Below are 17,510 nucleotides of genomic sequence, written 5' to 3'. Positions count from 1 at the left end.
ACTTGTCATCTACAAGCAGCCAGAGGATATGTAGTGGATGACAGAGTTAGAGGTAGACTGCAGCAAAATCCCATTACTCTCCCAGTAACACATATCTTAACCCACTGAAGCCTGGCCATGCCATCAATATATTCTGACATCTCTCCCAAGTTGTCATGCCACAATCACTGTGACCCAGCATCACTCATGCAAGGGGGGGGGGGGGGGAGAGAAAATCTTAATTATACTGTCTGCAATGTAATCATCTGCTGCTATAATTCACAAACAGGTCTGTATTTATTTCCCAGACTTGGTTACAACCTTCACTGCAACTTGCTTCTGATCCCACTGTAATCTACAACATACAGCCAGAGCAGCTGTCTGGGACTGCACAGCCTCACTAAATAGTTCCAGTACTTCACTGTCCTCATGCTGAAGAAGTTTTGCCCTTCTAAGAGTCATAACCTCTCATTTCAAGTTATGATTCTCTCATCACAGCAATGAGCCTAGACTGAGCTTTTTGATAACCACATCATAGGTGCTGGAAGGCTGATATTTCATCCCCCACAAGTCATCTTCCAGTGGGTTTTAGTTCAAGTAGATGTAATTCTAGCCCCCTAACTAACTTCTCAAGTTAAGAGCCCTTCCAAGGAAATTATAAATCTTTAATTAGAAAGAGCCTATCCCATTGGGTGGTAACGACTCAGAGCCTTCCAAAACTCTAAATACAAGGCAGAGATGCATTTCATTCTACCACCATTGCTTCAGGAAGGAGGATAGAAGGTTTCCAAACTCACACAAATTTAATGTTAGCTTAAGTCGTTATTTTTCATTCCTCCTTTGAAGTTAGCTGAAAGTAGTGTAAATACCCTATCTGCACATACAAACGCAGCACTGCATAGCTTAGAATCTTACTCTCCAAAAGGAGCACATCCACACCCACTGTTTGTCAGCAGAGGACATTACTATCACACCCATTTAAAAATACCATATAACATCTTTTCACTGAAGCTCATTTGCAAACTATGCATAAATGTTAAAAGCACACATTTTAATTATATTTCAATTTTAAATTAAAGGACATGCCAGTAAACAACCTGGCCATGCCATCAATCCATTCTGACATCTCTCCCAAGTTGTCATACCACAATCACTGTGACCCAGCATCACTCATTCATGGGGGGCGAAAGGAGGAAAAAGAAAATCGTGTGTTCATTCAACAGAAAAAGAAAATCATAACAGTGCTCATGCAACAGTACATCTACTCACAAGGACAGAGCATACCAGACTCCTGAAGTAGTTCCAACAGGTTACAAGGATATGCATTAGCTGGGAAGGTATAATACCAGTTCAGGCTTTATGAGCTCAGGATATACAGAATCAACCTATAAAATTACCCAAGTGTCTTAACAAAGAAAGCTAGCACACAGCACCTGAATCATCTCTATGAACTGGTTTAACCATGAAGACATAAAAACCTGACCCTAGATATATAGGGTCAGAATAATAGATATCAGAATAAGAGATGCCTATTTCCTCACAGAGCTTTACGCAGAGCTTGACGTACACTTACGTTTGCAAGGAAGGCAAGCCTTATCACTCTTCTATACAAAAATGTGCTGCTGTTTCTGCCAGAGGCAAAGAACATCTGCGCATCCATGTCCAAAGCCACAATCTATTGAACCTCAACACATTTGGCAAATGCTGTCTGTGAATGTGATTTGCATGAACACATCATCAAGTGATAAGGCCTAAGAATTAAGAGCTAAGCAAAAGATCATGACAGGTTTTCCATTAAGAATTCTCTGCAAAGACCTTCTTGTCCCTAGTCAAACTACTCATAATCTCACTAAATCTAGCAATATCAAGTTAACTGACCACATGAATAAGAACTGGAATCTGAGAAGTCAGGGCTGATCTTGCAGCATTTAGACGCCTAAGTCAAAATTTTCTCGAGGCCAAGAACCACTTAATTGAGGCTCCATTTTCCAGGCTAAATAGTGACTAACAAAGATATCTAAGTTTCAATATAACATGAAATACCAAATTAGATGTTTAATAAAAGCAAAAAAAAGTTCTGCAAGGAGGAAGAACATAGATACTACTACAATACTACAAATTCAATTTCTTACTTGTGTAGGAAGTGACAAAAGTTACTTTGCAAACTGTAGTACTACACTGTACTAATGTACACAACTTAAACCCTAACATATTTTGTCCTTCATTTTCTTTTCATATGGCACTGATGTCAAGTCCAGAATTATCACATTCCTCCCCTACTCCAATCAATTCTCCATATATTATGCAGAACACTACTTTGCACAGAAAATCGGGAGTCTATACTCACTTCACTTCTTTTTCCAACTAGAACAAAGCTCTTTGTGTAGTTGGGGTTTGGCTTTTTTTGTTTTTACTACAAAAGAAGAGAAAAACCTATGGTTATTTTCTGGAAGTTCTTGTCTTCCTTGTTGTTTCAAGAGAAAAAATATATCTATAAATAGCTGGTTATTACTTATTAATTTTGCTTATGGCACTAAAAAATGTGTGGAAAGAAAGGAAAAACCCAGGAAACTAGAGGCTGGGTAACCTCGCCTCAATGCCTGGGAACATGACAGAGGAAAACAGAAGCTATTTCTAGGCATAGAAAGGACGAGATGATGACTGGGAGTAGTCAGCATGGATTTACAACTGGGAAGATAATGCCTGACCAGCCTGCTAGCCTCCTACATAAGTAACTTGGCAGATGAAAGGAAGGCAGTGGATGTTATCTATCTTGATTTCAGTAAAGCTTCTGACACCGTCTCTCATAACGGTTGTCCTCATAGGTAAACTGAGTAAGTAAAGGCTACAAAAGCAGATGGTGAGGTGGACTGAAAAATTGTCTGAAGTGCCAAGTTCAAAGGGCTGTGATCAGTGGCACAAAGTCCAGGTGGAGAACAGTCACTAGCGATATAACCCAGGGGTTAGTACCAGAGCCAGTACTATTCAACATCTTCATCCACAGCCTGGAAGATGGGACAGAGTACACCCTCACCACATATGCAAAAGATACAAACCTATGAGTGATGCAACAGGTATGCATGCTGCCATTCAGAGGAACCTGGTCAAAAAAAGAAACTCATGAAGGTCAAAAGGAAAATGCAAAGTGCTGCACCTAAGGAGGAACAACCCGATACACCAGCATACACTGAAGAACAAGCTGAAAATCAGAGAAAGGTCTGGGGTTCTGGTGAACAAGATTAAACTGGCGCCAGCAATATGCCCTTGACGCAAAGGCCAACAGCATCCTGGGCTGTATTAGGAAGAGCACTGCCAGCAGGTCAAGGTAGGTGATCCTTCGCCTCTACTCAGCACTGGTGAGACATGTAGAGAGCTGTGCCCAGTGCTGGGCTTCCCACTACAAGACAGACATGGACATACTGGACAAGTCCAGAGAAGGGCCATGAAGATGATTAAGCAGATAGAAACACCGGCCACAGAGGGAGAGTTTGAGAGAGCTGGGACTGTTCAGCCTGAGGAGGGAAAGGCTCAGAGGAATCTCAGTGTGTATAAATATATCATGTGTATAAGTGAGGCATCTAGTTCACAAGTAAGGAAGACCAAGCCACGCATTCTCAGAGGTGAGCAGTGAAAGGACAAGAGGCAACAGGCACAAATCAAAATACAGGAAATTACATTTAAACATGAAAGTGTTTGACCGTGAGGGTTGTCAAACACTGGAACAGGTTGCCCAGAAAGGCTTTTGATTCTTCATCACTAGAGACATTCAAAACCCATCTGGAAATAGCCCTTAGCCATCTGCTCTCGTCGACTATGCATGGGACTATCCATAGAGGCTACTTCAAACCTCCACAATCCTGTGAGGCTAATCCATTGGATTTTATTCTATAAAGTGTACCACAAAGAAGGAAACACAAGTTACAAAACCTCCATAAAGAAAGAGGATCACATACCAGACAAAGCAAAGCTGATGTCTGACAATACCTGGAATTACTTCCGAAGGAAAAAAAAAAACCACGAACTAAACAGGCAAAAAAAGAGGGGAGGGGAAGTTGAACCATTAAATGGAATTTATCTAGAGTTTGGACAGATTTCTTTTAAAAAGGCAAGAAGAGCCTGCAGATAGTCCAGATAAGCTTATAACTGTCTTTCTGGCACTGAATTACCACAGTAAGTCTTCATTTCAGCATTTTTCTGTAGCACCTGTATAGGCATCCTGCCAAACTGAAAACAGAAAAACTGTTATGTCTTCCAGAAAACTTAAGGAAAACTTTGCCACATTGTATTTGACTATCAGTCCAGACTATTATTAAAGACAAGCCAGCACAATGCACTACCTACTATGAAGGAAAGCATTTCTTCTGATGAAGTTTCAAACAATCTTCATAATAAGTGAGGTAATATAAGAGTATGAGTCACTGAAGTGGCAGCCATGCAGCCAGATCCCTCATACATTTCGGAGTTTAACTGCAAAATTCCAGATAGAACTGTGGCTTCTGCAGTCAAAATAAGGAGTGCCTTAAAAATTTCTTTCAAATATGTTATATTAAAATGCAATGACAGCTCAGTTTTCACCTGTGGCCATCTAACATTAAACCTGTTTTGTTGGGGTTTTTCTTATAGGTTTTGGTTTTTGTTTGTTTTTTTTCTTAATATTGCACTGGCTCTGCAAGAGATAAATATGACTTTTACAGAGTAAAACTAACATGCGGCTTTAGTTGTAAGCTTTAACATCAGTGCTCTACAGCATCAGTTTAAAATAGTTTCTGAACACAAACACTATTTGAAATAAAAACATTACAACAGTTGTGTAGAATCGGACTTGGTTTCAGTGTTTTGCAACAGTGCAAATTACCCATTTCAGAGGGAGCAAGAAAGAGGAGCATCCAGCAAACAGTGTCACAAAGGATGAGCATAAAACAGATGTGGGAAAAATAAACAGCCTTCCTGCCCTGGAATTTGTAAAAAGGTCTGCAAAGAGCAAACAGGACTTCTCACTGCAGTTTGACTTCTAGACCTATAAAGGGAGTCCCATGAGAAAAGACACTCAGATGAATGAAACATACTAAAAATAATACCAGACATGTATAAGGCTTTTAAAAGAACATTGTTCATTGTTTTATCAAATATTTAATAGTATTCTTGAAAGTGTAGCTACAATCTGATTTTAAAAATTCTGTAGAACACTGCATCTTTTTAAACAGTGTCTTCAAAGACAGCCTTTTCCTATTTCTGATTTAACAGACATTTTCAGAGAAGATATTTGAAGTTGCTTTGACAGAAGTCTGCTAATACAGAATAAATACTGTAGTTTGTTTTGGGTTTGTTGTTTTTTGGTTTGTTTTTTTTTATTTAAACTATAAATACAGGTGTTCCTGTACAATTCATGTAAGATGGTCTCACATTCCTCCAGTAAGTAATTAGCACTGCAGGCTTTGTGGTCTCCTTACTCTAAGGAGAGGAATGTGCTATGCATTGCCCTTAAACTATGTAGGATTAGTGAAGAGAAGGATTTTTCACATCCATGATTAACAAGGAATAACTGTTCTCCCCTTCAGGGCTGTTCAAAACCGTATTCTCTACTTCATTATTATTCTGCTACCTATCACACACGCATGAAGGTATTAACCCTTCAAATGCTCATACATTCAGACAGAAGTCAGGTGATTAGGTATTAATGCTTTTTGGAGGAGAAAAATCAAAACATCAAGCAGCCTTAAAAAACAAGCACATGTATTAGCACCTCAGGTGTTTGATTGGCAGTCCAAACTATCCTTTCTGACTGCAGTAGTCAGAAACTGTTCAGAACATACCTCAACTGAAAAATAACAACTCTCAGGCTTCAGTAACGAACTTGCACACCAAAACAAAGACCAGGACTCAGTGAGAAAAGAAACTGGAGACTAACTTCTAGCTAAAGAGGTACAATTTCATTTTAAGAGTTCAGTACAACCTTCATACTATATAATATAAGGTCTTACTGCTAAAAGAGCTGTTTTCATTGAGAGTACATACAGTCAAGCACAACTAGATGAAACTCTGTCCATTTATTGGCTGTTCTTTCAGATATGATTGTGATACAAATGGCTCCTGGAACAGTAGTAGCGACTCCACTGCTAATATAGCATTTTTTTACCAGGGTCCTAAAATTAAACAATAACCTTTAAACTTCACACTCAAGCATATGTAAATTGAAGGGAAAAAAAAACTACACCAAAACCCCAAGTTTTGTTTCAGCTAAAACTGCATCATAAAAGTAGACAACATTTGGCATTTTTTTCAGAAGTCCCTGCTCCTGAACCTTGATCATGTAACTCTGTAGAAGTGAAATCTGGGGGTTTCAATATTTCTTTTCTGCAACTGAAATATCCGAAATTCAAAATCAGAAAGAAAATTTCAGAACAAAATTATTCTGGGATAAATTTATTGATTCAGCTCACATTTAAAGACTCATGGAAAATCCTGCTGTTCCTCTTTTTAAAGGTACTATTTTCCTATTTGGAAGCTACGTTATGGATAGAGGTAGTTAAATAATCGGAATAAAACTGCAATCTCATGCCACACATCTATACACAACAAAAAGTTAACAAATAGATTTATTTTAATCACTGGAAAGCATGTTTTATCCTAGATGGAACATTTTATTTCTTAGTCCATCCTGCTAAGCATGTCTTTGTAAGGTGAGATTCCCAGTAAAACGCTGTACGTTCAGAGATCGTGGTTTCGGTTTTACAATTTCAAAGCAAGCTTAATGGTTTAACATATTTATCAGACTAGGTTATAACCAAACAGATGACTCTGACCATGCAGTATGTGAAATACAGCTAAAACCCACCTTATTATACTGAACCCCATTTAATATCTTTGACAAGATTGACTCCTATGTATTGAAATTATAATTAAGTTCTTGCTACAGAAGCTGCAAGCATAGCAGTTTTGCATGCAGGTTTATAACCAGAAAAGAAATCTAAGTAGTACCTCCATTTGTTTACCAAGTTAAAAAAAAAACACCAAAAATAAAAACAGCAACAAAACAAAACCTCCCCTTGAAACTATGTAATTGAAATATACGTTTCCATCTGTGCAGGCACATCTGTAAGTTTCAAACTGTTCATCAGCAGCACAAGCAAAAACTTAAATAATTTTCTGTACTCAAACACTTGTAAGTACACTCTAAGTAAACATACTCTTCATCTTAAGCTCTGATAACTTATTATAATGTATTTGTGGAGATGAAGCCCCAATAAACAGCAAGTACAGACAATCCCTCCATTTTTAGAGCTGTGTTGTAGAAGTTAAAAAAAAAAAATGAACTGTAACATTTAATTCTTGAAATACTTCTTTATCCATCATTCAGTGATACATTGTAAGAAACATGAAAATACAACAAAGATAGCTTTCAATTTAAAACCTATTTTAAGTACCAACTTGATGTTCAACCCTTACAGCCTTCTCTTGAACACAGGATTTCAGCTTACACACCATGTACCTCAAGAAGGGGGCTGGCTTTTAAGGAAGTGGGGGGTGCGTGTGTGTGCATAAATATTTAGGTCAAACACTAACTCAGAGGTTGTTCTAGAGCCTGAGAGAGTAACATTTTACTTCCACACTAATTTTCAACAGAAATGGTTTCCATGGTATTTGGGTTTTGGTTTGGGTTTTTTTGTTTATGGGGTTTGGGGATTTTTTTAGGTCTGTACAGTAACTCTTTAGAACTATTATGATAATCAATAGACATATGATAATAAATAGACATTTCAGAAATAAACTTTTAATGCAAATATCAGAAGTGATGGGCTTAGCCTGGAAACTTATTAGGCCACACAAGTAACCTTTCTCACAAGGGTAATCAGTGGGACTACTCATGCAAACCAAGTTATTCACATGGTAAATATCTACAGAATCAGACTCCAAATTAGCATTTTAGGGGCATACTGCTACCTCAATGGATTATTCACAAATACAGGAAGAAAAATGCGGGTAGTTTTCAAATGACTGCTATAAACTCTTCCTATTTTGATAGCTTTAGGACGTTTAAGCATAGTCTTAGCATAACAGCTGTCATGTCAACTCAACTAGAAAAATTACTAGGAAAAATTATAACAACATACCTATCAGGAAAAAAAATTCTTAAATTAAAAGGTAACTGCACTGATGGGTAAACAAGTGAGTAGTATACTTATCTCAAAACCTGACTACACTGTATTCCTGGAGTACAAAGGATTGTAAGGAAATTTTAGACTTAAGTAGCTTATAATGGAACTGGTTCAACAGTCTACAGCAGCTGTCTTCAAATATTATACGTCCCTTCAGATGACAATAGCTTGTAAAAACACCGAGATACTTCACTGGGAACACTTGCAGCAATACCACAGAAGGTGCTGGTCTCAGGTATAACAACTTTTGAACATAATTTTTAAAGTTGTGTCTAATAACTGTTAGTTTTCAGAAAGTTGAGATTTTCAGTTTATTTTCCTCGTGTTTTCTTAAGAGGCTATTTCAAACCATTATAAACATCACACTCAAGGTGACAGCTTTATAAAGAAAAAAGAAACAAGCTTTCAATTTCACATTCTCATAAGGAATCATTTCAAAAGGTTTTGTCTCCCATAATAAGCAGTGGTTTCCAGAATTCTAAAATGTTGAGCAAATTCTCCATACCTTGACTTTTTACGGCATTTGTTATGAAACATACAGAAACCCTCCAGTGATACATGAATGTTGTCTACGTAAGAGAGGTTCAGAAAATATAACAGGCCAAATCCTAATCCTTTCTTTATGGGACCTGCCATGCACTGAAGGGCCATATACTCTTTAAAGGCCTATCCATAGAACCATGGGGTCATCATGCAGGTTACTAGTCAATATAGAAAGCACTGCAGATGCTAAATGCAGGACAGACACGATCATAATTAATCCAAGAATTTTTGACACTGTTTCAGGATGTACACAAAGGCTGATTGAAAAAATAGGCTGTATGTACTGAAATTCCGAGAATGTTGTTTCAGCATACAGAGCACTTATACAACACAGACCACGTGACTCAGCTATTCCAGATACAGGCTGTGAAGAAAGCTATATTCATGGCAGGCTTCCTAGCTCAGGCAGTGTTGCACCAAATTGGTTTGGACTGGAGCTAGTACCCTTTAAAATCTGAGCCTTCACACAAGATTATACCCAAGTGAACACTGAAATATATACTGAAGTATATAAGTACATAAGACTTTCCAGAGAAGTATCCAACTTAAAGTCCTATAGCAAAATCACCTTCAGCTTCACCAGTGTCTGTCCAGCAACTGAACTTTCCACAAACCCAAAACTTATCTGCTTAAGTTGCTACTTTTAATCGTGTTTATGCTCCCAGTTCTTATGTAGCAAGCACTACTACACAATCATTTATTGCTAACTGAATATTTTTACTTTAAAATTGCAGCAAGGCTGTTGTAGCAACAGCCACTTGTTACAGCAGTATTTATTGTGGTTTTGGTTTCCACTGCACTTCTACAATTACACTGGTGTGACATAAATACCAGTTATGCGGCATATTACATCTAAATAGCTTTATGTCCTATTACATATACCGAGTATAGTAGAGATTTGTTGTTCCTTTACTAAGCTATAGGAAAAACATTATTGTCTACTTGAGATATACAGATATTTCATCAAATAATGTCTTTAAGTTGCCTGTTGAAGAGAAGGTTGAGAGTTTCTTGAGATTAATTTTGCAAAATGCCACAGGTCTTCACTTGCCTTAAAATGGGTTGAGGACACACACAGTTTTGAATTATCAGATCTACAAATGAGTATTCATGATAACTGATCCAACCAAACAGTTCCTTGGAAATCAGAGTAAATGATCTAAAAAGAAATTATTTTGTAATGGGAATTCCAGTTCAGAAACAAAAAAAACTAAAAGCACCACTTACCTAAAGAGATGAATTATTTTTTCCCCCAAAGGGAAACTACTGTGAAAGTCTGTTCTTCATATTAGAGTACTGAACTACAGAAAGCATGTTTTAAAACTGAGCCTGTACACACTAGCATAAGATAATCCATCATAAGAAATATTACATGTAAACAATCTTGTAAACTAAATCAAGTTCATTTAAACTGCAGTAAGGTGCACTTACACCTTCCACTGGCATGTTAAGAGGACTGCATCAGGTATTTCACAGTTGTTTGGCACATTGCATTTACAGCAGAAATGTGACATCTACACTTAAACATTTTAAAAAACTGAAAAGCTTTAAGTGCTCGCTGTTTAATGTATAAAAGAAAACACTTGAGGGAAGTATCCACAAGTTTCCCAAGAAATCATTTCTAATTCAGAATCCCAAGGAGATGAATTGGCTGTCAGATAACAATGTGCCCTCATCAGATGGACTTGGCAGTTGTAAACAGGAGGAATTTTCTCAGCTTTTCCTCACAAATATGAAATATTTGTTCTCTGCCAACAGCTGGGGCAGTTTAAAGACACCCTGCATATATATTCAAATTACAAGTCACCCACACACCTAACAATGACTGAATTTCAGCAACTTAAAGAAACTCTAACAATAACTGGAACAGATGCAAAATAATTCCAAAGACAAAACAATCTAACTTTGTCAATCTAAACGACTAAAAACTTTCAAATGTCATAGCTTGCCTGCTGAAGAGTGAACAAAAATAACTCACAAAAGTAGACACAATTATCAGAATTTCTCTTCAGAACTAGTGTCTATGTAACTGGAAAATATCTGTTGTTTTCCAAAGACTTTAATTATTTTTCTCTTGATAAATTCATAAATAGAAAACAATGGAAAATGTGAGCATAGACAAGTTTCAACTACCAGCGCTCTTTTGTTCTGTAGTATTGCAATTCCGTACTTCAGAAATCTTGTATTAAATGCCTTGAAATTATGACAACTTATTAACGATATTTCAAAAAATTATTTTAAATCACATAGCAGGATCTTGCTTCTAGATAACCAAGAAATAAAGTTGACTACATACTGGTTTAAAACTTGGCAAGTATTGGGTATCTCGGTGTCAAGCCACATTCACAATGAAGGCAAGGATCTTTTAAAATTTATTAATGTTTCATATATGTGTACTTCTGCAATATGATCTACACTACTGGTTAATTTTTTAGCTATAAACCTAATTTAGGGATGTGTGTATATTATTCCAATACATCTCTCAGCAGGAGAAGATATACTAAAACTCTGTTCTTTGTATAAAATCTAAAACACATTGTAAAAAAGCATTGCATTAAGTACTTTAATACAACTTTGAAAAAATCTGACTACGCATTTCTAAGAGCCATCGATTTCATTAAAATTTATTCAAAAAAGATTGCACTATATAACAACACCTTCAATTTTTAGGTCAAAAAGTTACTGTGGTTTCTTTGAAAATACGAGGTAATTAACTCAAGTACATGATATATCAACTACTTTAGAAATACCATAATTACACTGGTGGTTATTAAGTCTCTTGAATAGCTTTGTCTATATGAGCAAACCATAATGGTTTGTGGGGGTTTCTTTTAAACACACAGCAGCTGTGGATACAGAGCACAGCTATAAAGACAAACAGAATGTCTAAGCCAATGCTGCTTTTAAATAAAGTAGAAATACTTTTATGAAGTTAAAGCAACAGCTAATGAAAAGCTAAACAAGATCTCAGATGCATGCTTAAAGAAAAGTTGATATAATGAAATGGAAGCAACTAAGGTGTCTAATGATGAAGACATTACTTTAAAGTTCTACACAAACATACATGAATACAGGGCATTCTTTGACTTTACTAGATCGAGAATGAAACTATATCCAACAAACAGCATTTTGCCTTTAATAAGTCAGATGTCCCAAGTCATACAATACATTTTTAAAAGCATTTTCATTTTAGGAAATGCAACAAACTAAGACACATACTGAAAATTAAGCAGCTATTATAAAAAGCTAAAACCTTTTGGGAGTTACTCATTTTCTCCATCCAAACATGCAGGTGTTCGCACTTCAACTTCACCAGACAGGATCCTTTCATTGCCACTCCATTCTCTCTCCCCATAGAACTCAATCATTTTTTTTTCCTTTTTAAGTCCAAACCCAATTAATTTTTGGGAACTAGCACTTTTCATATTTCTAAGCCTTTGTAAATGTTGCAATCATATAAAAACTGAAGCAGAATTAAAATACTGCTTTCCCACTATGTAACAAGACAACACTTGATAACTAGCAGTTACTTCCAATAAGACGTATAAAACATCAAATATCTCCAAGACTAGCAATTAACAGTGTACTTCAGATAACAGGCATTTTTTTAGTTGTATTCATGTTTGAAAAAGTCCTTGTTTATTCAAGGGAAGAGATTTCATAGTACCCAAGCTATTTCCTACAAGGTAATTGTAGTTTACATTTGAAATCTGGACTGCTCATGAAAGCTCCCCCCTGGCCAAGTCCCATACATACTGCTTGAGAATTTCTTTTCTTATGTCTCAATTAGGATAGATATTCCAAGTTGGGTTGTTTTTTTAGAAAAAAAAAATCAGAGGCCTGAGTACACACAAATGATTTGATTAAAAACAAAAAAAATCTCTTGTGTTTAGAATTCAAAATACTTACAGCCTCTCCAGTTCTTTTAAATCCTGGAATGCTCCTCTCTCAATAGTACTAATCTTGTTCTCCATAAGCTGACTGAAATACAGAATTTTTTATACATAAGTTCTAAAAGATCCAAGACAACTTGTTGCATTAACAATAGTCATTTAAAGACAACCGCATATTCATTAAAACAGCACAACAGTTATTAGAGTGACACATGATTTAACCTTCCAGACCCATCATCAGCATTTTGCATGGGCTCATATATCCAAAAGGGAAAAAATAATCCTCAGTAAAAGAAATAGGAATCGATACTACATCCGCTCATTTACTTAATAATCCAAAGTTAAAAAGTCGCACATATACATGCATGCTGGGTGTGCACACAGACACACATCACTGCTCCTGGGCAAGTTACAAGACACTAGGTGAACAGCTTGAAGGCAATACTAGCCTCACATGAGGATGACAAAACAAAAATACTGAACTGTGGGGTGTGGGGAGAAGACACCAGTGAAAGACTGCACAGAGATTATAACTGTAACAGTACTTTTGTTTTGTAAATACATTAAATATTGCTAAAACATTTTCTGCTCCAGACAGAAACGGAAAAGGATTTTATACTGCTACTTGCTCAAATAAAATAGCATTAACAAATTAGCTACATAAATTATGTAGTATTTTAAAGTTTTTCTCCCCCACCCAGAAAAATTGCCCCAAAAACCAAAACCCCACAGAATCTTAAAAGATTCGTAACATTTGAAACAAAAGTGTCAACAAAAGCACCAAAAGAAATAATTCCTTCCAAGAATTCACTGTTAAAGCAGCTCCTTTTGGACCAGAAACTGTAGAAAAGCAATAATCATCATCTGCAATTTGCTTTTAAATTCAGTAGAGGAAGAACTTTTTTTCTTAATGAATTTCCTTATACTTTAGGTTGAGAGGACCCATTTTCAGTGTGAACTATGTTTTCTAACCTTAAAGTCACTCCAACAGTTATTCAACCAATTTTAGCAAAGCTACATGCCAAATTAAGTCCTTGAGTTCTCTTGTGAGCTTAATCAGAGATTATAAAAATTTTAACAAATGATATTTCAGGCAATTGCTAACTTAAACATATCAGTGTATAACCCAGGGAACGGGGGGGGGGGGCTGCATTCAGAAAGGGAGGAAGGGTGTTAAATTCAGGTGCAATAGCTAAAAAGTGTTAACCTATCCAGCTGACAAACTGAAAGATAACCAGCTCAATGGCTGTATATCAAACTGTAGCATCAGCCCTAGAAGTTTTCAGTAATAGGAAGAGAAAACTTACAGAACTCGAAGGTGCCTTAGACCAGCAAAGTCGGTCTTGGTGATTCTTGTGATGTTATTTCCATTAAGATCCCTAAGAAAAATAATTTACAAGCAGCAAAATTAAACATTCAAAAGTTACTTTTAAATTGTTTTGTTTGTTTTCATGGGCACAGCCTTTTGAGCAATTAGATGTAAATGAACCAAACCATTCCTACAACTAACAGTGTGAGATCCTCATTTTCAAGTGACTGAACAAAGGTTTATCTTGAAGGTAGTAGTTTTAAACTCTCTAATGAGGCCTTTACAAAGTCAGTTCTGCCTGCCATTATAAATCTCATATATATCTTTAACAATATAGAACAGTCAAAACCTCTCTGAACATGGTTATAACTGCACTTAGAAAACCACTAAAGCTACTATATATATATATGTGCTACAGTATTTGTTTGCCTGTTACAAAATCTAAGAGACTGAAATCAAGAAAATTTTCAGCATTCTTAAGCAACTTTTAGCTTTCATAGCATAGCTACAAAAGCACAACAGATCTTAACTTCCTATAAGCAAACACAGCTTCCAAGCAAGCATGAGACTGGAGAATAAGTGATGGGAGACATGATTTTATGAAAAGTAAACTCTTCACTTGCTGCATGGAAAGCTACACTGACTGCAGAATGCAAAGCGCATTCAGAATCGACAGAAAACTATTTAGGCCCTAGCATTTCTGTTCATACTTCAGTAATACTTTACCTTCTGGAGTATATGCCCCTTTTTCTCAAAATTTTGGGGTCAAGCTGTGTACATCGCTCAGTACCAATCACTACAAATAAAACCAGACTTCGCAATTCCAGAGGTAAGCCATTAGGAAGTGGTTCTATACATGAAAACTGCTCTAACAATTACAGCTCATTCCCGAAGTGTGTGTGTGGGGGGGGGGTATAAATAAATATCCTTTTTCATGCACCAACATTCAAATGACTTAAAGATAACTCTTTCAACTCCTCAGACACTTTTAAAAGGCAACCCGATATGATAAAAGTAACCGACCAGACGCTTGCTTACTCTCAAGAGTAGAAAAAACCCCTAGCCGAAGGGTACACGAACCGTCTCAGAAAGAGGATGGGGGGAGGTCTCACAGCTAAGGAAAAACTTGGTGCTGTCTAAGTGGGAAGAGGCTAAGCCACGCCAGCGTGCCCTCGCCGTAAGACAGATGCGGGCAAAGCCTCGCCGGGCTCCAGCTTCACTCCGGTGCAGCGGGCGTCAGCGCGCCCCGCCAGCCTTCCCACGCGGTAACCCCGCGGCCCCGGAGCTGGAGTGAGCGCTGCGCGCCGGCGAACCGCCTCAGCTCACTCAGGGGCCCGCCTACGTCCGCGGAGCGCCGCGGCCCGGCTCTTCCCCACTGCCTCAGGGGAAGAAATCCGCAATAGCGAAGTTTGCCGGGAAATGGGCGCCGGCGGGGGGAGACGCCGCTCCGCCGCTGCCGCCCCGGGCCGCCCCGCGAGCGGCCGCTGTGCCCGCCCCGCCGCTCCTGCTCCCCGCGGCGGCGGGAACGGCGCTCCTCACCGTGGCTTCTCGGAATGAAAGGCAGCAGCTGGGAGCAGAGTCCACCTCTCCCACGACTCCACGCATCGCCGTGAAATGGGGAGCGCTAACAGCAGGGGAAGGAAACGGACACGCCACACACCCCCTCCCCCAAAAGGGCGTCGGGACCCCAAACCAGGCCGGCTCCAAGGGGCCACATATGCCCCACCAGCCAGCGGGAGCCCTGACGGGAGCCAGGGAACGAGGGACTCTCGCCGCCACCCCAGCAGGGTTACTTACAGCCTCTCGGTGTTGCGGGGGATGTTCCTCGGGACCCCGCGCAGCGCCAGCCCGTGACAGTCCACGGTGCTCCCCGAGCAGGAGCACTGCGCCGGGCACGGCTGCGGCACCACCTCGCCCGCCATCGCCAGCAGCAGCCCCAGGGACAGGGTGAGCTTTCCCCAGCCGCACATCATCACCGCCCACAGCCGCCCGGCCGGGCCCGCCGGCCTCGGCCCCGGGGAGGCGCAGGGCGCGCCGCCCTCCTCCTCGCAGCGGTGAGGACTCGGGCAACTTTCAGGGTGCAGAGAAAGCGAAGTCCCTTCTATCCAAAGCCAAGCCAAGTAAAACAACCCCGGCAAAGTGAGGTGGATGGCACGGATCAGCGGCTGAAGACAACTTCGCCGGGAGGGGGGCCGGGCCCGGGCCCTCCCTCTCTAGCCCGTCGGGTGGCGGGGAGAGGCGGCACTTGGGTCTCGACTTCGCACGCTCCCAGCGGAGGCGAAGCGGCGGAGTTGGGCTAGCTCCTTATTTTCGTCCTCGCGCCTTTCAAAGCCGTGACTCTCCTCTGAGCTCCCGGCTAAAGGCCGCGGAGCGCCGTTCGCCCGAGTGGCGTGGTTCCTGCGCTGCCCGCGCAGCGCAGCAGTCGCTCCCACGCGCGTCCCCCGTCGCGGGCCGCTCACAGCCCCACGGGGGGCGGCGGCGGGACTGACACCGCGCACACACCGTCCTGTCAGAGGCGCCTCAGCAAATCATACCCCTCTCGCAGGCATTCATCAAACTGTCTCACGAAGAAGGAGGGAGGGGAAAAAAAAAAAGTCAAACACACGAGATGATGTTGGGCTTGGCTTTCCACCCCCCGCGCCCCCTCCTGCTGTAAGCTCCCAAGCCAAGTTTAGCAGGAAAGGGCTGGTCCTAGAGCACGATGATAATAAGCAGTCGAGAAGTGATTCGTTGCCCTGCTGGAAGGGAGTTCATCCACGACCCCTTTCTCCTCACTGACAGATCACAGTTATAGATCCTCCTGTGATCCCGGGAGCACGGCGAAACAGGCCGAAGAACAGATGATGTGCGGCGAGAGTGCGGGGAGTGAAGGGGGCGTTATTCTGCTCCCCGTGGTCTCCCGGATACCGTGGCTTTGCTGCAGCAAAGGCACCTGATCGGAAAGGTAAGAACTGCTCAGTCCTTCCAGGTGAGGCCAGTTCAGCAGCTCCTAAGCTTGCTGCAGGAATGGGAGCAACTTTCCTCTTCACCCGGAGCCCGCTGGGGCACAGCGCCTCGGGAAAGGTTTGCGCCCCTTCCCCTGATCCCACCGGTGCACCTGAGCTGCCGGTGCTGGTGCTCGGCTCCCTGGAGGCGGTGCTCTTCAGGCGCAGAGGGAAACGGCAGAGAGGGCGCGGGGATGCGGGAGAACGGAGGCGACACGCCAGCTCCTTCCCTCGCACCCCAAGTCTCTCCGAATGAACAATAGAATGGCACCGCCGTACGCAGACCGGCTCTCCTCCCCGCTGCAAGGTGCCTGCTGCCGCCCGCGGGAAGGGCTCCCCGAGCGCGGTCTCCCGCGGAACCGCCCCCGGCACCCAGCCGAGCGCTCCCTGCTGCCCGACCAGGCGCTGCTCCCCCGGTCCCGCTCCCACGGAGCCAGGAGCGCCCCACGCGCCGCCCTATATAGGGCCGGCGGGGCCGCGCCTCCCCGGCCCCGCCCGCAGCGCCCCGCGCCGCTCTCACTGGCTGCGCCGCCGCCCGCCCCGGCCGGCCCGGCCCGGCCACCGCGGGGGGCGGGGGGCGGGGGGCTGATCCGCGGCGCCAACAATGAATGAAAGTTGGGGGAGCGGCGGGGAGGCAGGTCCGTGT

At 41.1% G+C, this 17,510-nt stretch overlaps 1 protein-coding gene across 7 annotated transcripts in view; it reads right to left on the bottom strand.

Moving 5' to 3' along the window:
- Positions 1 to 16,992, bottom strand: part of SLIT2 (slit guidance ligand 2) — a 269,873-nt gene extending 252,881 nt beyond the window's left edge. For all 7 annotated transcript variants that reach the window (XM_061470049.1, XM_061470055.1, XM_061470054.1 and 4 more), the window contains exons 1-3: positions 15,678 to 16,992; positions 13,879 to 13,950; positions 12,588 to 12,659 (exon numbers count right to left, since the gene is read on the bottom strand). In XM_061470049.1, the coding sequence (XP_061326033.1) occupies positions 12,588 to 12,659; positions 13,879 to 13,950; positions 15,678 to 15,853 (320 nt within the window). In that variant the 5' untranslated portion in view covers positions 15,854 to 16,992. The remainder of the gene's footprint in view (positions 1 to 12,587; positions 12,660 to 13,878; positions 13,951 to 15,677) is intronic.
- Between the last annotated feature and the right edge of the window lie 518 nt (positions 16,993 to 17,510).

The sequence above is a fragment of the Pezoporus flaviventris genome, unplaced genomic scaffold (genome assembly GCF_033815535.1).
Source record: "Pezoporus flaviventris isolate CSIRO_AGI_PZ_B2104156 unplaced genomic scaffold, CSIRO_AGI_Pfla_v1 ptg000002l, whole genome shotgun sequence".
Classification (NCBI taxonomy): Eukaryota; Metazoa; Chordata; class Aves; order Psittaciformes; family Psittacidae; genus Pezoporus; species Pezoporus flaviventris.
The sequence above is the reverse complement of the archived record's forward strand: the minus strand, read 5'-3'. Positions and strand labels throughout refer to the sequence as shown.